The sequence below is a fragment of the Typopeltis vanoorti genome, chromosome 17 (genome assembly GCF_054136105.1).
Source record: "Typopeltis vanoorti isolate ZY-2024b chromosome 17, IOZ_Tvanoo_1.0, whole genome shotgun sequence".
NCBI classification, from domain to species: domain Eukaryota; kingdom Metazoa; phylum Arthropoda; class Arachnida; order Uropygi; family Thelyphonidae; genus Typopeltis; species Typopeltis vanoorti.
Genome location: NC_143565.1, coordinates 57,798,538 through 57,824,782, shown reverse-complemented (window position 1 = coordinate 57,824,782; position 26,245 = coordinate 57,798,538). Strand labels below are relative to the sequence as shown.

The 26,245-nt window shown below is 36.1% G+C and overlaps 1 protein-coding gene across 1 annotated transcript in view; it reads left to right on the top strand.

Annotated features, from left to right (window-relative positions):
• Window positions 1-1,800: 1,800 nt before the first annotated feature.
• LOC150097429 (uncharacterized) overlaps window positions 1,801-26,245 on the top strand; it is a 92,719-nt gene continuing 68,274 nt past the window's right edge. The window contains exon 1 of the mRNA XM_090406912.1: window positions 1,801-2,341. Coding sequence (XP_090263038.1) covers window positions 1,801-2,341 — 541 coding nt within the window. The remainder of the gene's footprint in view (window positions 2,342-26,245) is intronic.

The following is a 26,245-nucleotide window of genomic DNA, read 5'->3' as shown; positions in this document are numbered from 1 at the left end:
CGCCATGGTGGTTGTTCTGGAGATAAGGTAGAGCAGTAGTTTCTCAGTTTGCTTTCTGCTCCGCAGTATTACAGACGTACAAAATATAATCATATTCCCATCTGCAAATCTCTGATCATAAGCTTTTCCGTCATCATTTGGCTTCAACCTTGTGTCAGTACTGATAATGCTGCTTCCCAATGTCAGGGGCAGTGACCCCAGCAGGTGCTTATTAAATGGCGGCACAACTCGCCATGTCACCGAGTTGTTATTGGGCTTTGTGAGGCTTTAAGTGAGCCAGAGTTGCCACTTCTGCTCCCCCACGCTCTGATAGCTCAGTCGCTGTTGGTCCACGGCTGCTAATTCGCCAGATTGCTCTGCTTATATCGCAGCTAGCCTCCATATCTGAAGGCTGTTCCCCGATCCGCCACCTGGGGACGCACCCGGTAGTAGTCAGCTCTGCCCCGGGAAAGGGCAGAGCTGACACTAAAGCATCGATAGTAGAAAGATTTCACCGTACTTTACGTGGACGGATGTGGCGTTATTTCACTTATAAAAATACATACAGTTATGCTGATATATTACCTGAACTTTTAAGAGAGTATAATTTATCTAAACATAGATCTATTGGGATGACTCCTGAAGAAGTGAATCACGGGAACAAGAGTAAAGTATACGAACGGTTATATGGACAGAATGAAGAACCGAACCCTGTACTGTTTAAGAAAGGTGACGTTGTGCGTATCTCCAGACAAAAAAAAATCTTATTGACAAAGAATCCACACCTTCGTGGACCGAGGAAATCTTTATCATCAAGACCGTTCTTTTTACCAATCCTCTCACCTACCGACTCGAAGACACAAGCGGAAAAGAAATTTCTGGTCGTTTTTATGCCGATGAAATGCAAAAAAGTAGCCAGGCCTGAATTTTACGTTGTTGACAAAGTTTTGAAACGAAGAGTTAGAAGCGGTATTCTGGAATTACTAGAGAAATGGCGATCTTATCCAGACCCGAATCGGGTTCGTCCAAGCGAAGTATTCCGTTTATAACAGCTCTCTGTGGTACTATTGTGGTTCTTTATGCTTTGTCTCCCGTAAACAAGGTCGTTCTCCCTGATGGTGAGAACTGTATAATTCGAGACGGTACAGGTAAGAGCGTGCCTTGTTCGGTAATTGATATATGTGTGTTTAGAGGATATAGTTACGCTTCGTTCAGTGATATAGTAACCTGGATGAGTATAAATCGATCATCATCTAAACAGAAACAAGAGTGCAAAATTCGTGCTACCACCTGAAATTTTCGCTATACCTTCAGAGGACAGATATGGCTGCTGGTTATCCGATGCTGCAAACTTTCGAAGACTAGTATCTGCTCTCGAGAAACAGTTGGGAATATCGTCTCGTGGCATATCTGACTTCAGATCCAAAGTACTTGGAAAAGCAGGGGTGCACGACTCCGTCAATACCTAACTTGGATTTGCCTGGAGGGTTAACGCAAGTGGCAGTTTTAGAAACACGACCTCGAAATACAGGATTTCTGAATGAAGCCTTATTGGATGCTGTTTATCCTCATTTTAAGCGACACACACACACACAGAGATGCATTCATTGTGGTGTTGATGATGTGGTTGTTCATTTAGCGCTTGCCCTATCACGTGTTAATCTTGTAGAACTATTGGAAGCTTGAAGCAGACGTGTCGAACCGTTTTTAACAGAGAGCGAAAAGGCTTCACTCTACAGTTCCTCGAAGCGTGGTTAACAGATTGCAAGAATATTCATCTTTTGTAAAAGGTTTTGATATTAGAGTATTCTACTTTATGTAATGGAGTATCTAATCTTGCCTAGTACAGCTTCTATGGATATATTTCCAGAGAACAGCATAGGAAATTATTTTGTAAGACTACCACATGCTGCTGATCTCGGTCCAGGTGAATGGATGATGGGTTTAGCTGAAATTCAAATACCTGCCGTTTTTAATAATGTAGATGAGTCTGTCAATAAACTTGACATTGCATATGAAACTAAGGGTGAATACCAGATTATTGGTTGTTCAATTGATACGTATCCTACAGTAGGGAATGCAGATCAGCTGGCAAGACAGCTGAACAACGCTGTTCCTGATAATGATAAACTCTATGTGATGTTTACTGTGGATGGTAAAAAAAGAAAGGGAAGATGGAATGTAGTTATACATACTTTACATGGTTATCAGATCAAACTTTCCTCGTATCTAGCTCAGTTGTTGGGAGGTCCTCCAATCCCTTCTGGAGAGGCTTACACCGGTTGGAAAGGACCAGGAACAATCACGATGCCTAGTGCTATAACTGAACTTAAACGCACCTACAATATATCTTTTCAGATACGTAAAATAACGAGAATTGGAAAAATTGAGACAAAAAAAAGATTTCTGTTAAACCGGATATTATCCTACCCCCACCCCTCTCGATTTGTTGAATACTTTAGAAAATCTCACAGCAATTACGTTTCAACGAGAAGCAGATGGTAAAGTTAAAATAATTATTCCCGATAATACTCGTCTTCGATTTCCTAAAGCTGATCCGGGACTTGCTAGATTACTAGGGATGGACGAATCTCGATGGACGATGTGTATGCACCTCTGCTCAGAATAAATCCTGCTACTTATGACGGAAGTGATATTATTTCTAAATTATACAACAAGATAGATTACTTTCCGATGCCTACAAAACATTTTCAAATCGTAGAAATTGATTTAAGATCACACAGTGGGGAACCTATTTTATTTCGTTCTGGGAAATCGGTGATTAAACTCCACTTCAAAAAACGAAGATGAGCTACTTAGAATACTATAGGAATCAAGCAGGATTAGGAATAAACTCTAACGTGTTCAAGGGTCCTACTTTCCAACGTGGAGGGGGGTTAGGGGGTTCGTTTAAAAGTGTGTTTAGGTTTGTGACCCCTTTCATTAAACTAGCAGCACGTGCTCTTTCAAAACAAGCAATGAAAACATGACAACAAATAATAGATGTAGTGTCTGGTCAGAACATTCGTGAGTCAGCCGAGCGCAAGAGGCGGGTGTAGATTTACTTAATCAGTCGAAGGAATTTTTGGAAAAACAACTGGGATCTGGTATAAAGCGCCCTTACTGAAAGAAGAAACGTCTTTGTCGAAGAGAACACTACCCGCGATATATTCGATTAAAAAATGTCTTCAGAGTGTGTGGGTTCAGAGCTCGATATCTTTTGTGTACCGCCAACTGACTATTCACACGAGAAGAGTTTGTATGCAGCATATTATCCCCTTTCGAGTCTCGAAACCGGGCCGTTAGAATTTTTTGTAAGTGGCGGCCAGCATTACCTGAATTTGTCGAAATCAGTTTTGTGTTTACGTGTTAACGGTAATCATGGCATATCTCTTACAGAACTGTAAGAGGGAGTTGGTAGTTTTCCTGTTGAAGTAGTGAGTATATCTAGAGTGTACTAGTTTAAGAGAAGGCATAACAACTGTTGTGGGTTGTATATGTCCTTCCTCGACAAGTTCTTAACTCACTGGAGGTGTAATAATAATTTTCTCTTGTATATTTTATATTTCTTATCTTTGGATACTTGCACAGATACTTGTATCTGTATATTTTCTAACTACTAAATTTGCAGATCTCACATCCAGTGTGATCTATAAATTTTTCTTTCTCTTTTACATTTTACATTAATGATACTAATGCATTCTCTTTAGTGAAAACTATCAAAAATCGAGAATCCTTTTGTGGCTCTATTTGAAATAAATGTACATATACAATAAAATTTATAAACAAGCGAAACGTTTAATCTGCACTCTTTGCGATCTTGTCACCCAGATTTTTTTTTCCCCTATATTTCTTCCCAATGGACTGCTCGCTAGGATGAGAAAAATGTCTGATGTTTTCAAAATAAAACATCAGATAAAATAAAATAAATAAAAAAAATAGGAAACTTGGGAAAGACAGTCCACACCATAGCTAACTCCCGAAGTTTAGCATATTAGCATCGATAATTTAGAAGCATAAACAAAACACCAGGGAAGTGCCACTGCCCACATACGAGAATAGTATACTTGAACCTGACACTTGACTCCTTTGAAATAGTGACTTTCTAAAGTCGAAATTTTGAGATAAGGAGTTAAAAAAAAAACACCAAAACTCGAATTTTCAGAGGGAAAAAAGCATACTTGCCTGCGCATTGAACTTGGGAATCGTCTGAAAAAAAAAAAAAGCATAGAATGCGTAAAAATGTCTTCTAGTCAGCGAGTAATGTCGAATTGTATGTTCCACTATGCCCATATTTGAATTTGAATAAGCTTTCACTTCTTGCATTCAGAGACTACCATTGTAAATAATTAAAACAACGCAAATACAGTACTCAGTAAGTAATAAAATATGTATATCCAGACGTCCATATCGTCATGTCAAATAAAAATTCCCTCATATTATTTTTGTTACACATTAAGCATGAGCCACCAAAACAATACAAGACACGCACATAATCATATAATTACTTTCATTAAATGCAGTTTCTGTTGCACGAGAAGAGTACATTATATCAAACTGAAAACTCCTGGACATGATTGGCGATTCAAATTTAAATATCCAACCGTTATTGTTATGAGTGAACGAAGACGTACACACGCACGCAATTTTCTTTTCCATGTGTCCAAACAAGGGTTTACGAATTAAATGTTCGATTGCCGTACGGCTCATATTTCTGTTTTATGGGAGTGAATATTGGTTTCTTCGTGAAATCAACGGAACTCGGTATCCTCCATTCTATACAGTATTATGATTCAGTTAGAAATGGAGAATAGGGAGTTCACGAGACACGCACATTTCCAGGTACGCAGAATTACCTAAAAATGTGAGTGTTCCCAGAGTCTCTACTACATCTAGTAACAAGCAAGTATTTCGCACTTGGTCGAGCTGGAAAATGCTATCCTGGGGATTGAGATTATGTGGAATACAGTTAAGTCTGAAAGCAAATGCTACAAAAAATCGGCATGGAATTCAGTTTGGTTTGTAACGTGTGTGATCTTTGTAAACTTTTATATTACATGAAGATTCTTTTATTTTCCCAACTGGATCACAAATATCGTTTCGAGTACCCACAATGTTATTCTATTGTGCACCATATGCATTTTCAGATGAAAAGAAGCAGCTTTCAAGGTACTTCTGCAATCCTTCCCTATATGTAAATCACCCTCGTGTGGACAAACTTGCCGGTCAATAAAAAGAAGTACTTTTGGTCTTGTGGTTTGTTGCTGGATTTAGTTCTTTGCAGCCCTCGTGTTCTCAATCGGATTAATGATGTTCTTACGAAATGAATCTTCAGCATCGACAATTCAGAGGACACTAGTAGTAGTCCGGTCACTTCTGACAAGATAAAGATAAGGAATCGTGACGCGATTGGTTGTTGAGATGATGATGTCATTGGTGTGTGACGTCATGAGTTTGGAATGTTTGGAATTTTTCTTGGCACCGTCTGTGTGTGTGACGTCACTTTGTTTGTTTTGTTCGCATAGGGAATTATGGGTGATGATTAAGGATAAGGATTCGTGTCATGATTGGTGGGGTACTTTGAACAAGATCAAGATAAGGAATCGTGACGTGAATGTTTGTTGTTATCAGATGAAGATAAGTGACGTCATTTGTAAATAAGTGACGTAATTGTCAGTTGTAAATAATGACATTATTGTTTGGAATGGAAAAGGAAGATTATTAGTGGGACACTTTTAACCAGATCAAGATCAGATAAGGAATAAGGGACACTTTAACCAGATCAAGATCAGATAAGGAATCGTGACATGGATGTGTGTTGTTATCAGATGAAGATAGAGTTTGGAATTTCACTTGGGGCCCCCCTTCAGTCAGGGATATCACGTGGTGTGTTTGGTTCGCAAAGCATTGTGGGTTTTTTAGAAATAAGGAATGGTGACATTATGTACTTTGACATTTCTGGGGAACATGTCTCCGTTTTTTCGTTTTCGTGTGTTTTCGTTTGTCTATGGAATTATTGCGTTGTTTTTGAGAAAAGATATTTAGAATTTTCCCAGGGTGACAAACATCCGTCTTTGTCGTCAAGTTTTGTGTTTCGATGTCTATAGATGGCAGTACTAATTTTCCATCTGAATAATTAAATATATGCTGGTGTCCCCTCAAACACACACTTTTTTTTCATAACTCATCCATATTTTATTCTATATTCATATTCTAATTCATATTTTATTCATAACTCAGCCGAATATTTTGATTTTTCTAAAATTTAAGATCTTAAAGTTCAATAAATAAATAAATTGTGTTTGAATTCACTTTGATTTTAAAAGTGATCTTACTTAAATATGCATAACACATCAACGACACATTTTTTCATTTAAGTTTACACATTTTATTTCACAGATATTATTTAGAATGTAATATGCAAAAATAGGAATTTACAGATATTACCACTGTCTGTGTGTTTTTCTAGTCGTAACATTTCTCTGATGAGACATGTGCGATTGGCTGATACTGATACTGCTTCCCATACTAATATATAAATTTCACAGGTCATAAACAAAAATAGCAGTAGTATAAATACAATCAGTTGACGTTTTCGCGATGGTTGTTGATTTTCACCTGATAAGAAAAAAATCTTATTGTTAGTGATGGAAAAGTTAACAGATTACTATAATCCTAATATAGTTGTTAGTTTTGGAAGTAACAAAACTTTACAGAAACATACAAATTTTCCACATGAAACCGTGAAAGGTTGGTTAGCAGCACAGCCTACTTATGTGAGACATAAACCCATTAGAAGAAAGTTTAAACGCAATTTAATAAGTCCACACTTTTACACACTTTTTAATATGATTTGGCAGATATGTCATCCCATGCAAAAGAGAATGGGGGAGTTTGTTTCCTTCTTTTGTACATTGATTGTTTTTACCGATTTACGTGGTTTGAACACTGAAGAAGAAATCAGCAGGCGTTGTTATTAATGCTTGCGATTCTATTTTTAAAGACGTGCCATGTTACATAAACACAGATCAAGGAAAAGAGTTTTGCAACAAGAAAGTTTGTGCATTGTTTAAGAACCATAATATTCATTTCTACACGACAAGGAGGAAATGAAAGTACCCATTGCAGAAAGATTTATGAGAACATTGAAAATAAAGATCTACAAATGGATAACATATACTAAAAGTAAAAGTTATACGAAAGTTTTGCCGACCCTTGTACGTACTTATAACCTCACACCACACCGCACTATCGGTATGATTCCTTCGGAAGTTAACCTTCACAACGAGGATCGTTTGGAAATATTTGTACGAAACCCAAGAGGAGACTACCAAACCAAAATTTCAGGTAGGTGATAGCGTAGTTTTACCTGTATCCGGAGAGTTCATCGAAAAACAATTTATCGAAACGACAATTTATCGAAAAAGCAATTCGCCGAATAATCATTTCATCGAACAACAATCAATCGAAAAAGCAATTCCTCGAAAAGCAATTCCCCGATCAGCAGTTAATCGAAAAGACAATTCATCGAAAATACAGTTCACCGAAAAATGAATAATAAGGCATGTGTGGTGAAGATGTGTGAGTAATTTTTTTTTTTTAATTGTTTTGTTAGGGATATTTCTTTCAGGTAAACTACTATTTATCCGACTTCGTTCGGAAAGCGATTTTTTTGCAGGGCATACTGGTTGCAGTGAATGATATCCACTGAGGCGGATATAGTTGAGATGTTAAATGAACATTTCATAAAGGTATTTCATCCTTGTAAAAATAACATCCTACAGAACTTGAGGTCAGTGGGGAGGGAGGAGGAACACTGATGATAAGTGGGTTGGAGGTATACATGAGGAATTAAGTAAACTCGATATCAATCAGCATATAAGGCTTGTTGATATATCAACATGTGTCTTTGCGATATCTCAGAAGAGGAAGTCACTAGTGATGTGGTGAAAGGACCAGTTGAAAGTAACAAGCTGTACGAGGGGGTGAAAAGTTCTGATAAACACCTAGAATAAAAATGATGTTAAAGCATCTGATACAAACCACAAGGAAGACGATATCTTAAACCCTTTAACACCTATGTTTCCTGAAATCGTAATAATTATTGTTTTTCATTTAGGACATGTAAGAAAACATGTTAGTGGTTTGAAGAAATTCGAAGACACAGAGGTGCGGGCCGTCAGGTTTTTCGTGCTGCAAGAAAAGTCTGCAACTGAGATTCACCAAACATTGCGTGAGAATTTAGGGGACTCTGCCTTCCAGTATAACCAACAATTGAAAGCTGGGCATCCTGGGCTGGAGACCTTCCACAGCGATCACACCTGAAAACTTCGATGCAGTGCATCCCATGATCCTTGATGAGCAAATGCCAGCCAAAAACATCGCAAAGACTCTGGAGACATCCAGGGAACAAGTTGGTGTCATTATCTACCAAAATCTGGAAATGCAGATATTCTCAGCAAAGTGTCCCCAAAGGTGTTTGAATGCCGACCAAAAGAGAAAACATGTGCCAACCAAAAGCGAAATCATGTTTTCTCAAAACAAGATCATTTTGAGAAATCAGGTGCAAATTTTTTAGCTCGTATTCTGACCGTTGATGAAACAAGGCTTTTTCTCTATGACCCAGAGAACATTTTAGCTCGTATTCTGACCCGTGGTGAAATATAGCTTCTTCACTATGATCCAGAGAACAGACAACAGTCAATGAAGTGGAGACACAAAGGTTCTCCATGGCCAAAGAAGCTTCAAACTAAAAAGTCACCAGGGAAGGTTCGTGCCATTGTCTTTTAGGATATTGATGGTGTAATCCTTACCAAGGGAAAACGTTGCTAGAAACTAAGCAGAGGCGTGTTGCTTTTGCAGGACAATTCACCTGCTTATGAAATCCAACAGACAATATACAACTTGGGATTTCAATATCTACCTCAACCACCATATTCACCAGACGTAGTCCCAGGGCAATATGAATTCATATGAATTCAACAAAAATGAATTCATATCTGCAGCTGAGGACTGGTTTGCGCGAAAAGGGAAAGACTTTTTAAACAGAGGATTTGAAATGGCAGCATCGTTGTAACAAATGTATAACAGTAGCATATTTTGCCGCCAGTTCCCTTTAAAAAAAAAAAAAAAACCTGTTCTAAACGTCTTTAACGCCATGCCGTTAAGCTAGGCTTCAACATCTCTGATCATAAATTCTAAATAGCAGTATTAGCTATTAAAATTCTCTCTTAATTCTTTCTCTCTCTCTCTCTCTTTACAGAAAGAGAGAGAGAGAATTAAGCCTTTAACTCTACATTCTTTTATTTATTATAAGTTTTAAAAATAAATACCCTACAACGAAGTTTTATTATTCATGATGAATAATATTATTGAAGTTTTATTATGTAAAAATTTAACTAACGACATCCTGAAGATTGGTTTCAACAGAGAAGAAATAAATGACTTTTTTATAATTTATTTTTCGTATACTTTAAGCCAATTTTGCCGTTCCCTCCACAATTTACCCCCCCCCCACACACACACACACATGTGCAAATGCAAGTTTTTCACCTCTGGTATTAGAGCCGGCCCTGCCTGGCCCAATCTGACTTTTTCCTATTCCCAAATTAAAAAATAAATAAATAAATAAGTAAACTTCGGAGGAACAAAATTTACAAATATGAATTCATATCTGCATCTGAGGACTGGTTTGTGCAAAAGGGAAAGACTTTTTTAACAGCGTATTTGAAATGGCTACATCGTTGTAACAAATGTATAACAGTTTGTGAGGAATATGTAGACTAATGTGTAAGTTACGAGGTTCTACCTCAATTCCTTCACGGTGGTTATCAGAAATATTCCGCAAACCCTCGCAAGATTTAATGGTATGGGAGGCACAGATGGGAAGCAGAATATAGAATGGTAGGGAGATATCTTAGAGGACGTAGAGGAAATCCAACATTTCAAATCCTTATCCACCAACATCAGTGATGTTAGTGGATAAGGATTTGAAATGTTGAAGATATTTTGCTAAAATTGTGAGGACTGCAGAGCGCATTCTAGCACTGATGCCGAGAACACTGATATATAGGGGTAAATGTAAGGGTAAAGATGTAATGACTCCATTCTATAAAGTTTTATTCAGACTGCATATGGAGTACTGTGCCAAGAATTTGTTACTTGATTTTCAAATGGATCAAGATATGTCGTAAAAGATTCAAATACGATTGACTAATGGTAGTTTCTAGTCTCTGGAATGTTGAGCATGAAGACAGATTGAGGGAATGCCATAGTACAGTCTAGTGGATAAAGGACAAGAGGGGGGGGGGACGTCATCGAGATATCTAAGTTATTAAGAGATTATTGGAATAACGAGTATCAGATTTTTCATAGAATGGATGGAGTCAGGGGAGAACAAGAGACCATCCCTGGACGTATAAGAAGATCGCAAATGATGGTGAGTTTGAGGGTGGTTGGAATGCATTGCCTGGAAGTGTAGTGGGTGTGAAGACAGTGAATGCATTCAAGCCACAATATGATGAGCTGTGTGTGTAATGGAGGGTCTCCCGATATGAGTCATTGACTCCTGGGAGGTCTAATAATAATAATAATAATAATAATAATAATAATAATAATAATAATAATAATACACGCATACCCGGTCGTACGACACGTTAGGTTCCAGACCACCTCCGTATAGCGAACCACTGCCTTTTATTGTTTTTTTTTTTTTATCAGAATGCATAAAATGCATTTAATGGCTAAATAACGTTTTAGATAGTCATGTGTGTGCGTAAATGACGTGAATAAAGCATTTGTGTACGTCAGTTACGCAAAAGAAATATTTAGAATAATTTTCGGAAACTTAAATCTTATTCTGAATCGCACGGCTAAAAGGAACACGCCGACCTGTTTACTACCAATCTGCATCATTAAAATTTTCTAATTTCGTCAAAACTATTGTCAGGTTTATGGATAACTGTAATATTAACTAGTGGTTATTTTTTTTCCCCACTTGACTAAAAACTTTATATTTGTTTTTAACAAATCTAACAACAGTAGTGCCAAGTAAGTTTAGCCTGCGGCCTCTCTACGATACACCATTCTCAGTAAATTTAATTATTTTATTCTTAGTAGGTAATGTAACGCGACTTCTTTTCACTGGAAGCAATAGCAACCATACCTTGTAATTTTATCAGAGCTATGACAAGAAAATAATTATTATAAACAGTTTACAATTCACAGCCAACGAAACACCCAAACCTAAAGCAATGTAACAAGCAGTGGCGCAGCCAGGGAGCCAAGGGGCCTACCCCCAAAGAAAAAGGAAATGCTCAGTCATCGGTCATATTCAATGCATAGTATGTATTCTCAAATCGCTTACTCAACTCGTCCCCCCTTCCCCCAATATTAAATCCTGAGTGCGCTACTGGTAACAAGCAATAAACGTTCTAAATCTAAATTAACAGCCACGGAAGAGCGCAGCGATTGTTTCACAGGAGCTGTTCCTGCTAAAAAAAAAAAAAAAAAAAAAAAAAAAAAAACATCGTATGAGCTACTGCATTGTATGGTGGGGAGGCTAGAATGTTTTGATACCTAGAACAAAAATGATATTAAATTAAAGAAAGTGATATAACCACAAGAAAGAACATATCTTAAAATCCTTTAACCGCATGTTTCAAATTGTGATAATTTGTTCTTTTTCTTTTAATATAAGAAAAATTTAATCTAAGAAAACATAAAATTAATTGATTTTTCTTGTGGATGTTCATCAGAAACCCCCTCCCCTCCCCAATCGTATAAATGGGCGCCGGTTATAATTGAGAAGCGTCGTTTAAGCGGATCTTCATAAAGCGAAACGTCCTAAGGCTGGTATTACTGCAATGATAATAATAATTTGAAGGATTGTTGGCCCCAAGTCACTAATCTTGGGGCCTATAAATGCTTCTCGGGTTATTGTTAAATTAAAACATAATCACTAAAGCTTTTTGGTTACATCATTTTAAAAAAACATATAAATAATAAATAAAAAGTAGTAAATAATATTTTGGCCATGTCTTTCTTACAAACAAACAAAAGAAGTTAGTTCTTAGAAGATTCCCAAAGCAGGGAGAAATATTTATCAGACCAAAGTAAACAAACAAAAACGGTAGTTGGACTTGCTGCATTAACCCCCCCACACACACACACCAACCGGCTGAGGTGGATGAAAGTCAGCTCTCCCTAGCTTTTTCCATGTATCAAAACTTCATTGGCATTTATCCTTTTATCGTGCCATTACCTTCCTCCCCCGATGACCTCGTTACGTGTTCTAGGGCCATTAGTGGATTAACTGTTGCTGAGTGACCTTTGTGTTCCCCTGTCTTTACGTCTATTGTATTGCTTGGAATTTCCTTTACTGTCCTAAGATATTTGATCTTTTTGTCTCAAAAATGATTTTTGTGTCTCTTCCCAAAAATTGAAACGAATTTCACATGTGCGAAAATAATCAATCCTGAAATGACCACCGAACAGCCTTTGCAATGAATCTGTTAGTGATAGTAAATTGGGTGTATTTTATTCTAGAAATCAGTGCACAGGAAGAGTTGCACTGGTTGTTCTTTCACTTTACTTATAATATAGAAACAGTTTTTTTTTTTTTCGAATTTCAGAATTTTCAAATGTTTGCTTTGAAAATATTATGTCAAATATTTATATTTTTAAATAATATTTATTGAAATAAATATGTCCTTTTGCTTTCGTTCCTAGCCAAATACCATTATATGGATCATCACATTTCAGTTTTAGAAACTATTTTTTTTTAAATTTGTCTTTATGAACAAGAAATGTTAAAATGTTAAATTGCATTACTCAGTTTCCGTTGTGAGTCTTTTGTTATCAGAAATTTATATCCAATGATATTTTAGCAGTGATTCTTCGCCTTTGTCTTTTATTTATTTATTTATTTGTATTATGCACGTTACGATAATATCCAGTGCATATCCTCATAGATATGTAGAAAATATAATATGAAAAATATCATATACGGAATGATTCAAAATATTTGGTCAGTTTGAAGATTTTCTAATGCTTCCTCCCCTCTTTATCCTCTCCTGGAACTCATGTGCATAACCACTCTAAATTTCTACAGGTTTGAAAGCTTTTCTAGACAGTGTTCAAAATCGATTACTTCATTTTACCGTTTTGACAAAAGAAATACGGCAATCAGATTGTTGTACCGTGAAGCTTATAATTCTGTACTATTTATTTGCAATCTAAAATCAGCTGTTCTACTGTCTGCTGAAACTATTTGAAATTTGAAATTTTAGAAATAATATTTAGAAATAATAGAATATAAAAGAATAAGAGCCATAGCTAAAAGAGAAGTCAGAAAATGACATAGAGAATCATGGAACAAATTTGTTTCTAATTTAGAACATGATTTATATAAAATAAGACCCAATGTATATAAAATTTTGATACACTTAAATGTTGATACCAAAGAAAACACAAAATTAAACACTGAATTGAAATTAGAAGAATTTCTAAATTACTACACAGAATTGTGGACAGACAAATATTATAAAAAAGACAACTGGCAAACAATTAAAGAAAATGAAAAGGAAATAACTAAAGAAGAATTAGAAATCAGCCTGAAAGAAACAAGAAACAGAAAATCACCTGGAGAAGATAAACTAGGTTCAGAACTATATAAATATGCAGTAACTAGATTCAAAGAAAGACTCTTATTATTTTTAAATAAAATTTATTGAACTGGTATCCCCCCCCCCAATAGAATGGACTAAAGCAATTGTGATTCCTATCTTTAAAAAAGGTATAGTTCGCCCACCGTTTGTAGATCTCTCCTTGGCATTTTGCCAAGAATAGTCGAAGGGGACTGCTGAAGGGGAGAAAAAAAATGAAGGATGTACGAATTGGTCGTCAACATGCGAAACCAGGTGCTTTCTTGTCTGTCGCTGTACTAGTACTAGCTTGATTTTTGTTGTCGCTTTTTTGCATTATTTCTTTATTATTAATTTGTATGATGGATCCAGTACAGTTAACAAGTTCTGTTGTTAAACGTTTCATTAGCTCTTGCAAAATAATATTGAATAATGTGCTGACATTCTGCGAAAACGAATGGTCTCCTTGCTCCCCTTTCTCAAGTCATAAAACGTGCAAGTGCAATTGAGGGCGTATCGGGGTCGACTGTTAAAAGAATTCGTAGGGAATCAAGAGGTGAAGGTAAGCCAAAATTTAAATCTCCTAAAAAAAAGCGCCAGAGTAAAGAAAACTATCGAAACCGTAGCTTTGAATGATTTTGATGTAGACGTTATAAGAAGAACTATTCACCAATTTTACGTGGTCAAGAAAAGAGTGCCAACTGTTCCGAAATTGATTCCTGTGCTTAAAGAAAAAATTAATTTTCCTTGGAAAAGAGAAACTTTAAGGAAAATACTTCATGAAATCAGATTTTGTTTTAAAAAGGCCCAGAATAAAAGGAAACTTATCATGGAGCGAAGTGACATTGTTTTATCTAGAACGCAGTATTTGAGAGCAATAAGACGTTTCAGGGAGGGAAAAAAAAACGATTGTGTATCTTGATGAAACTTGGATTGATAGTAATTTAAATTATGGAAAATGTTGGCAGTCTAAAGAAGAATGTGGAGTGCTACAAACCGGAAATGCCTCGATTTCCGGTTTGTAGAAAATTGAATTCCTTGCGGCTTACAATAATTTTGTGTGCGGGTGGAGAAATGTTTTTTTTTTTACCGAATTCAAACTTACTATACAAAGCCAATTACCATAGGCAAATGAATTCTACGATCTTCGTAAAATTTCGTAAATTCTTCGAAAAGGCAGAAGAAAAACTGATTCCATACCTTCCAAAAATGCTGTTGTTCGATCAAACAAAGTTCCAAATTGCTCTAATAAGAAGCAAGTTCTTATGAATTGGCTCTCTGCAAATAACATTTCTCATTCCCCAGATATGCGAAAATTGAATTTCTTAATTTGGTCAAAAGAAACTCGCCCACAACTAAGCTATTTAAATTCTACACGATGCTCAAAGAGCATGGATTTCTAGCTTTGAGGCTACCACCATATCATTGCGATATTAATACTATTGAGTATGTTTGGGCAGAAGTGAAAAGTTTCATTCGCTATCGCAACATAACTTGAGATGTTGTCATGTCGAAACTTTTTAAACTTTTAGAACAGGCGATTGAAAGTATTACAGTTCAACACTGGGGAAAATATTGCTTTCATGTCACCTCATTGGAAAATATGTATTGGGACAGAGACGGAATTATCGAAGAATTATGCGATCCTTTGGTGATCAGTTTAAGTGAAAGTGATGGCGATTCGGACACCGATTCAGATGACACTGAAGATTAAAAGGATTTGATAATGGTATTTTTTTGCAACCTTTTTTTGCATGGGTTTGTTAAAAGAGTCACAACAAGTCATAAATAATTAATCGGTTTAGGACATTAAAGTGTCTCAGTTCTCTCAACTGTAAGTTTAGAATATCTAAGTTCATTTGAAAAAAATTCTGTATAATTATTTTTATTTTATAGAAAACTTTCTTAAAAATAAACATAGTTAAATTTTTGTTTTATGCTATACCTTTTTTAATTTTGTTAATACTCTACGTACATTTTTCCAACTGTTATGCAAGCAAAATAGTTACACTTTAAAAACTACAATGTTCGTAAAAGAAGAGCTAAATTTTCCGACCTGTAATAATAAACAAACACAACCCAGAAGACAGATTGATTACATTACCCTATTATCGGAATGGATTCTCCTTTTTCTGACATGCGCAAAAGTGTCGAGGGACCTCTAATCGGTGGGCGAACTATAATAGAGATGACCCTAAAAACTATAGAGGTATCAGTATACTAAATTCCTGTTACAAAATACATAGCAGAATCTTAAATAGCAAACTAATGAAACATTCCGAGAACTTTATTTTAGAAGTACAGAATGGATTTAGAAAAGGACGATCATGTATAGACCCGGCCTTTTGCCTAAAATTAATAATAGAGAAAAGAAGAGCATACGATTTAGAAACACATATTGCATTTATTGACTTTGAAAAAGCATTTGACAAAGTTAAAAGAAACATATTATTTAACATATTAAAAGAAAGACAAATACCAAATAATATCCTAAAAGCTATCACAAGTATATATGAAAATAATCAAATAAAAATAAGATTAAATCACGAGCTATCATATACGAGAGAGATAAACCAAGGGGTCCGACAGGGATGTCCCCTCTCAGCAACTATTTTTAATATTTAGTTAAATGAAATAATAATAAAATGGAATAAAAATTTATATCAAGGAATTAAACTTTCTCCTACAGTAAACTTAAACACTCTCCTCTTTGCCGACGACCAAATAATAATTACAAATTCTGAAGATAAACTACAAAAAGCTATTTTAAATCTAAATGAGATATCCAAAGTATGATAATATCAACAAAAAAACAAAAAATATGGCCTTTAAAGGACAAGATCCAGCAAGAACTAAAATAGTATTAGATAACAAGATCTTAGAACAGGTGAATTCATTTAACTACCTAGGATGTATGATCACTTATGAAAATGAAAAAGATATAAACATAAAAATTGTAAAATATTTAAAAATAACAGGAGTAATTAACTCTATATTTAAACCAAACCTAGTTCAAAAACAAACCAGGCTAAAAGTATACAATGCATTAGCCCTACCGGTCTTAATGTATAGAAGCGAAATCTGGACAATAAAACAAAAAGACAAACAAAGATTAATAACAGCAGAAATGAAGTTTATGAGAAAAACTGCAAAGTATACCCTATTTGATCACTAAAGAAACGAAGATATTATGAAAGAATTAAACCAGGAACTAGTAATAGAAAAAATTAACAAATACAAACATAGATGGATGGAACACGTTCAAAGAATGAAAACAGAAAGATTACCAAAACAAGCCTTAAAGTACAAGCCATTAGGAAAAAGATAACCAGGACGTCCTCTTAAAAGATTCAAAGATGACTTCTAAGGCGGGAGCTGGCCATGCTAGGCCTAAATCCTTGATACGCATGATGATGATATATGTGACCAATAAGAAATTTGTGACCAATATCACATCAATGTTGAGTGTTGGCAAGGTGAAAATATTCACGTTATTATTTATATATTTTGTTTATTAATTTTATTTTATTATTTTTTGGTGAAATAGTTTACCTGGAATACTCTTTCTAGTTGAAGAGGAACTGGAAAGAGTATTCTGATTCCTCTTATATTTTATTCATTCGAAAATATTATTCTGTGATATAAAAGGACTTAAAAATTCGCCTTCAAGATGCAATGAAACAGTACATCCAGGTATCTCTCTATCAATATTTGTTGTCCTGAAAAGGACTGTTTTGATGGCCCTGAAAATAAACATTTTTTATTTCATACTTATTCCTTTCTTCCCAGTAATAAGCTCTAAGCTAACGGAGATCACTAACTGAGAAACAGAACAATAGAACATGCACAGTAGACAGCAGACTAAAGAACCTCAAGCAATATCTGAATATTTTACAGGCAGAAATTTCTTGTTTGGTTTTTCCATCTTTCTTTATTCTGCTATTGCATTTGAAGGATGACAGTGATTTTAAATATAAATTTCGCTTATTACCGAATATCACATAATTTCCTGATTTATAATAATCAGGAAATAGTATGTATATTTTCTGATTTATAATTTGCTAATTTATAACAATCACCACATAGTTTCAGTATCGAAAAATTAAAGTTACGTGGAACAATTACTAGAGAAAACGAATTAAATAAAAACTGTACCTATGTTTCATAACAGTTTTTGGGTGTGTGATAGTGATGCAGCAGGCGGGGGGGGTAAACTATCAAAGGCGAAATAAAGTTCAGTTCTATTGTAAAAATATGGAAATGAAATTTCACATTTGATATACATATTTTGAATGATAAAATATAGCAAATGCATCGCTTACTTTAAAAATTAGAGAATAAAATATCTGAATTATGCAGAAAATATATACATATAAATTTAAATCACAACTGTTAATTTCATTTTGTAATGACCAATTATAAAAGGAAACCAAGAAAGCGAAAGTACAAAGAACAGTAGATAACTATATAAAGAAAACATTTAGTTATATTAAAGACTTTCATGTTATTCTCTATAAAGCAAAATCGATCAAGCACGTCCTAAAGGAAATCTGTGAAGTATTATTCAATTTCGATGATTTTGAACAAAACTAATATAATCTGGAACGTCGGCAGCTGGTTTTCTTTTCTTTTTTTTTAACCATATTTCAACTAATTATCGTGAATTAATTTACAGAGAAAATGTTTTGTCAAGTAAGCGATTAGAAAAAAATTAGCGCAAAAAAAAAAATAAAAACGAAATTGGTTCTCCAAGGTAAAGTAATATTTAAGTGAAGAAATTATGCAAGGATCTTTATTTTGTCCAGACAATAAAAATGTATTGTACAATAAAAAGAGAAAACAAAAATATAAATAATTTCTATATTTTTAGTCTATCCAATATAACTAAGATCCAGTTACCCAGCATATAACAAGGACATTAGTTTCTTGTTATATGGCAACTGAGAGGTAGCTACGAATGTGAGATAATCCGATTAACTCTTCTCTTCAGCCTGAGGATTTATCACACCTTCTAATTGACATGGTCAAATTGCACTGTTTATCACTGTTCTTTTCAACAGGTGGGCTGAATCATATCCAGATTTTCACTTAAATATTACGTCTATAGATGTCCTGGCCGTTGGGGAGATAAAGTCTGCTTCTAATGGAAAGTCGTTGTTTTCTTAAACTGTACATAACTTACATCCTTTCAATCAAATGGAAAATTCTAAATCCCCTCCCATTCAAAAAATATAAAATAATAAATAATAATTGTTGTACTGTTTCAGAAAAGAAATGAAAAATTTTTAACAAAAAAACGCATTTCAAATTTTAAAAGGCAATGGAATTCAAAATGGTCTGAATTAAAATATATACTCTGTATGTATGTGTAATAAGCAGATGATAGTGTCCACTCTGCTATTCTAAAGAGTTGAAGGGGGAAAAATAAAAATTCACGATAATTTTAAAGGTAACTAAAATGATAAATTCTGGTAAATGAATCACAGGAGTATCGGCAGTTGTCACGTCAGAGCTATCTAACTTCCTGTTGACTTCATTTCTGTGATGTTTTCTTTTTTCTGTCTATCACAGCAAGCAATTACATGGTCTTCTTTTTTCTTTCTTCCCCACTCCATGCTCTCGGTATAAGCAAATGTTTTTTTGAGCATTCCACTTTTATAAAAACATCATGGCACTTCAAACTTTAAAACCAAATTTCCTTCACGCTGGTTATTCATTTCGCTGCAATGTATTCACCATGCTGACTTAAGTAGTGTTGTTTGCGATTTCTTTTTTCAAACGAAGTTCTAATTCAACAATAACTAAAGTAAAGCTGCTGTAAACGAAAGTTGCTTGGCAAATAAATTAATGTTCATCCTTCGTAACAAAATTATTTCGTTAACTTGTGTTACATCACACGTTCTACCATGAGAAACTTCGACTGTTACAACAGAAACGTTCTCCCATTAAGGCTAAGAGATATATCGTTATGCAGAGGTAGGAACGCAATGGTTGGGCTGGTGTCAGAAGGGTGCCACTAACACGATATTTTATTGAAAATGGGACACTTAAAGAAGGCGCATAGCTACGAATTTTTCAAAGGCTCCAATGATCATGATATTCTACCAATGCACTTCCTTTCTGGAATATCTTAATTTTATAATCCTTGTATACTGCAGTAGATGAATAAAATGACTGTTCAAAAATTGCTGATTTTTAGGACATTAAAAACTTCACGGCATTAACTGCTTTAGAAGCATGCCGATGGATGCACTACATTAATAATGAGAAACAAGGAAGTTATTCACAGTAATCACTATAGGATTTTTTTTTTTCTTTTTTGTGCGGCTGAAATGGTCGCGGATTGCTCTGGATTGTTGGCACTTGAATGAATCCATATGATCTATCATACGTTGGGAAAACAAACAAAAAATAAAAAAAATAAAAAATTTAGAATTATGGCACCTTTTGAAAAGGTAAATGAAAAATGTCACAAGCCAAGAAATTGTATAATAAATTACCTAGAAATAGTGGATATTAAAGATACAAAATGAGTTCTAAACGAATATTTCTAGAAACTATGAAAGTTTCCTAAATTTGACCTGATAGCTTACGAAAATACAATCCCCATAAGCTCTGAATTATTTTACGTGATCTTTTGAGTAGAGGAAGCTAAGGTAACTTCGATCAATGCCGAAGATTGTATTCTCGTAAGCCCTGTCTGTATAATCTATGTACCGGCAGAGTTAACTTCTGAAACCTATAATACTCTTATTAAAATGACTGTGTTTCATAGTTGAATTTAGCAAACTGTTAACCACTACCCCCACCTCCCATTCTCTTCAACCATTAATAACATTATACAGCACAGCTGAGTTTACCACTCATTCGGAATGAATCATTCCAGTAGTCGCGATATTAGATTATCTGAGTGTGTGGAACACTCGGCAGCATAGTTAGACTTTTATCTCTCCAGACTAATTCCTAACTATTCGTAATATATATATAGTTAGACAGTTGCAATGTAACACACTTGGTAACACAGCAAGTCACTGGAGCCCCTGGCAACTTCCCCAATGCCAAAGTGTTCCTACGCCGCTGGGAATACAGCTTGACAAAGCTCATAAATCTGTAACTGATGACCTAATCCAAATTTTGAAAGATTTAAACATATTTACTGCAAAATATTTCATTAAAAAAAAAATTCAGTGTATTGGGAAAAATCTGAATCTTGATATTTTGTGTTAAACAATAAAGAAATTCTCATAATTTTTTTTTCCTTTTCATATTTACATATATTCACACAATAGCTCACTCAGGATTTAATCTTGGGAGGGGGAGAGTTCAGTAGACGATTGAGAATACACACTACGCATCGCATACAACATATGACTAAGCACTTGCAATGATCGCTAATTCATAAGTAGTATAGAAATAGAAGACATGACACAACATAAATTTAAAAAAAAAATTAATTTTAATTAGGAAAAGATTTTTGGAAAATTTTCTAGTGTTTTTTTTTCCTTTTTCTTTCGGGAGCAAGGGCCCCTTGTTCCCCCCCCCCCTCTGGATCTGATTTGGCTACAGTTAATTGAAAAGTAAAAGTAATCAAAGTTATTCTACAATTAATATGTAATTAATTAAGATGAGCGCTGCTGCGCTATGCACTCTTAACCCTTTCATACATTGATACATTGATAAAAATTCAATCATACTGTCAAAATAGCGGGAATTTTGTAGCGCGGTTTGCATAAGCCACACGACAGTATCCAACCTAAGTGGGAACTCGACGTCACTTATATATATATTTAAATTGCCAGCTGGGAAACTACTCTGAACTCTATTGGTATATATCTAGATAAAAGTAAGCAATGTTTAAGCTTAATTTATTGATTCATGGAATAATCTTAATCCTCTCTTTTAAAGGATCTCTCGATTTTTATTTCTGAGCTCTCCTTTAAGAGCTCAGATATATTCTTGATGCTGGGAGGAAATGTCACTGCAAAATACTTTTTTGTATTTCAGGTATCTCTAATAGTAGATAGTCTAGCCTGAAGGGTACGGTGCAGGCACACAACAAGGCTAATCCTATGTTTATTTCAATGTAAGAAGATCAGTATGCTATAAAGCAGTGGTACACTCAGGATATAATCTTGGGGGCGGGGGGAACCGAGTTGAGTAGACGATTTACGAACACATACTACGCATTGCATACGACCTATGGCTGAGCATCTGCAATGAGCGTCAATACTTGATAAGTAGTATAGAAATAGAAGACAGAGCATAAATAAAAAAATGAATTTTAATTAGAAAAAGTTTTCTGGAACTTTCTAGTGTTTATTTCCTTTTTCTTTTCGGGGGCCAAAGCCACTTGGTTCCCTCCCTGGGTGTGCCATTGCTATAATGATATATTTTTATACGGTGGACGCCGAGGAAGAATAAATGATGTTGTTAACTGCATTAATATTAAAAATGCAGATTTTCTTTAATATTTTGTTATGTAGATGTAATTTGTTAAGGATATTTTTATGCTCATCATTCCCAGCAATTCTGTATCGAATTCTTATACATATTCCGGTGTATTAGATATTCTGTAAAAATTATGAGATACTATGCATTTAATGTGATGCGTTATATACAATGTGTACCTTAGTTTGTTTGCAACTACAAAACTCCAAACTCTTAGAGAAAAACACTGGTTATTCCGTTTATTTTTTTTAAAAAAAGGGAAGAAAGATTACTTAATTACGGTAGACTTATTCTGCTGGAATATTAAAAGTGAAGTTAACTAGTACTGTAGTGATCAAACTACCAGAATAACAGAATGGAATCCTGAAGACCGATCGTGCACAGACTCAATTTTTGCTCTAAAAACCTTAATTGAAAAGCGAAGAGAAAATTTCTAAACGAAACAAAGACGTGGCCTTCATTGATTATAAAAAACTCTTTGAGAAAATTAATAGAGAAACCTATTTAAGATGTTGCCAATCTAAATATATTGAAAAAGCTCTTACAGCTTATTCAGGAAATATACACAGGAAATAAAATAGCAGTCATACTAGAACAAAGAATAAAAAGACATATCAAGAGGAGTATATGACAAGAATGTATCCTATCAACTCTTCTTTTTAATATATGTATATATATATATATATATATATATATATATATACAGGGTGTTCGGGATAAATTTGACAGTTTCGTAAGGAAAAAGAAAATCTTCTTTGTATCTATTAAATTTAATGAATTGACAAAAAAACATTACAGGCAGAGTTAATTACAATACTATCAACAAGATTTACTCAAAATAACCACCATTAGCATCGATCACAGCTTCAATTCTGCTTCGGAACCTCGAACAAGCTGATGCTACAGTCTCCCTGGGAAGGGCCGCAAAAACTGTTTTAATTTTATCCATTAACTGGGCTTTTGTATTACTGGAAGTGCGATTGGTGTCTTTTTCAACTGCGCCCCATACAAAATAATCCATGGGGTTAAGGTCTGGGGAGTTTGGAGGCCAAACATTTGGACTGGTGAAGTCGTAGAAATTTTCAGACAACCATTTTTGACTTTTCCCAGAGGTGTGGCAAGGGGCCGAATCCTGCTGCCATACATACGGCCTACCATTGGCTACCCTTGTTATCCAGGGCTTGACTACAGTTAGCAACTCCACGAACAAAGCCCGAATTCCAATGCCAGGGTTCTTCAACACCTGTTCCTGCAGATTTGCGAGGAATTCTGCTGTACGAACGCAATCAGATCGTCTGCTAGGGATCTTTCTTCTTGCTACATCCTCGTAGTCACCATTGCAAGTCTCTAGTTCATGCCTGATTGTTTTTACTGTATTCAGGGAGCATTGGGCAGCAGTCGTAATATCCTTATTTTGATGGCGGGCACGAATCATCATGATACAAGTTATTCTCTTCCATGATTCAGGTGGGTTCCAGCTATCCATCCTTTCTGACATCTTGTATGTGAATGAAGAAGGGTCCAAACTTTTAAATGAAGAGAAGTGTGTGTTAATACATGTAACTTACGGAAAAATGGGGGGGTGGGGGGGGGGGGGGGTGGGGGGGGGGGGGGGTGGGGGGGGGGGGGGGTGGGGGGGGGGGGGGGTGGGGGGGGGGGGGGGTGGGGGGGGGGGGGGGTGGGGGGGGGGGGGGGTGGGGGGGGGGGGGGGTGGGGGGGGGGGGGGGTGGGGGGGGGGGGGGGTGGGGGGGGGGGGGGGTGGGGGGGGGGGGGGGTGGGGGGGGGGGGGGGTGGGGGGGGGGGGGGGTGGGGGGGGGGGGGGGTGGGGGGGGGGGGGGGTGGGGGGGGGGGGGGGTGGGGGGGGGGGGGGGTGGGGGGGGGGGGGGGTGGGGGGGGGGGGGGGTGGGGGGGGGGGGGGGTGGGGGGGGGGGGGGGTGGGGGGGGGGGGGGGTGGGGGGGGGGGGGGGTGGGGGGGGGGGGGGGTGGGGGGGGGGGGGGGTGGGGGGGGGGGGGGGTGGGGGGGGGGGGGGGTGGGGGGGGGGGGGGGTGGGGGGGGGGGGGGGTGGGGGGGGGGGATTGTTTATTCGTTGAATTGCTTTTTCGATGAATTGTTGTTCGATGAATTGGCTTCGATGAATTGTCTTTCGGTAAACTGTTTTTCGATGAACTCTCCGGATACCCTTTCTTTGTCTTCCCAGTCTTCTTCTTCTGTTTTTTTTTTTGTTTTTTTTTTTCATTTATTTTATATCCATATAGTATTTTTGGCAATCTACTATTGTCAATTCGATTTATATGTTCTAATAATTTCTGTTTATATTTACTTATATAGAACTGAATTGATTTTATATTCAGGGATTGAAAAAATTTCTTCATTTGTTTCAATAAACATTATATATTGTGATAGAAGCACACATTTCAAAACATGGAATGAGTAAAAACAATTCCAATATTCAGCTTTTAAAATTTAACAGTTTGATGGAATGGACAATGTTTTCTTATAAAAGTTTGAATTTAATATAAGTAAACTGTAATTAATATTGGCAGAACTTGTTAGAAAATTGCATCAATTACTACCGATACATTTCTGAACGCTTGCACTTCGCACTTAACAATTGCGTTTGCCAAAATTCATGGTGCTTGTGGGGAAAATATAGATTTTGAAATCTTTTATCAGCAAACTCATGATTTTTCTTCCATTACATTGCATAGGTGTTATTTCCTTATTAGCAATGAACGTTTCACTTTTCTTTCCCTTATTTACAGGTACTACTTAAAGTACCTGTAAATAAGGGAAATAATTCCTTGAATTTCCACCCAGACGATGTTGCTGACAAGGAATGTCCGTTAAATTAGCTGTCGTAGAATCCTAACTATTAGCAAATTCCTAAAACAAACACACTGATGAACCTTGAATGTTTTTATTACAAGTTTCATTTCTCTAAAAACAAACAGTATTAATTTTTGATTGTCAAAGAGGCAGAAGTATAAACAAAATTATCAGTGAATAAACGGGTTTTATGATATAACTTCGTATTACTAAAAACGAACGACTCTCTTCTAGGTATGTATTATGCATGTACACATTCTTGAATAAACATAAAATACACATGGCGGAATTGCGTTTTTCGATAGGAAATGATCTGAGTTCGATTCTCGTCGTGATAGAGGAGCTTTATATGAGCTTTTTCAACTAAAGCTGAGTCCATCTCATACCGTGGCTGCAGAGTTTTTCTCATGGAAACTCGAATTTTTCATCCCGCAAACAGACAAAAATAAGTACATGGCATTCTGCGTAGTTGGTGGATGAAGTGGTGGAGACGGGGAGTTATAGAGCAACGGCTCTTCCTCAATTACTTGTATTCCCGAGAGGTGTCGAGGGCCGTCCCAGATTAGATCGCGCTCTGAGGAAAACAATTAAATATCACCCCTGATGGATTATAAGACAAAAATATAAGAAATCTCCAATTACTATTTTATTTTTATTAAAAAAAAACATTAATGCAGCCTAATCGATTGCATAATAATATTAATTAAATGTTTGCTCTACGGGGATATCGCACAATGAAACTGTTTATAAGCTCTTCTAAATTTAAATTATAAGCTAATTCCTCCTCTATCGATATGGTTGTTAAACCAACCAATCTTTCTTGGATCTTTGCTGTTCGCAAAAAATTTTTAATCAGTTTAAGCTTGGAAGAACTTCTTTCCGCACTTGCTACGCTAACAGAAATTGTTAGCATAGCGACGGCGCCTACCACAATATGGTTGAACGAGCGCCCTTATTGAGGCAGGCTGCCTCTATGCTACACCCTATCCAAGGTACTGAGTATAGCATAGAGGCAGCCTACCTTCCATCATACGAGGATGGAAGGTTTTTTCTTCCTTGAAACTTGGGTTTTTTCTTGCCGAAAAACAAGCGAACTGAATAGGAAAACACTCGCAGTGATTTAAGGCCAGTTGCTGCGGCCTTAATTCAAAACAACTCAACCCAATCCCCTTTTCCTTTAGCACTGTGTTTTCTAACTTGGTCCGCCGACCATTTGCATCCTTCAGAAGTCGAATAAGACTTCCAACCGCTGCTCATCTAAATATAACAACAGATCAGTATGCTTCAAAAAGGTTTATAGGTGGGTTTTTTTACGACTCTTTATTCATCATTCCTGTTTTATTAATTT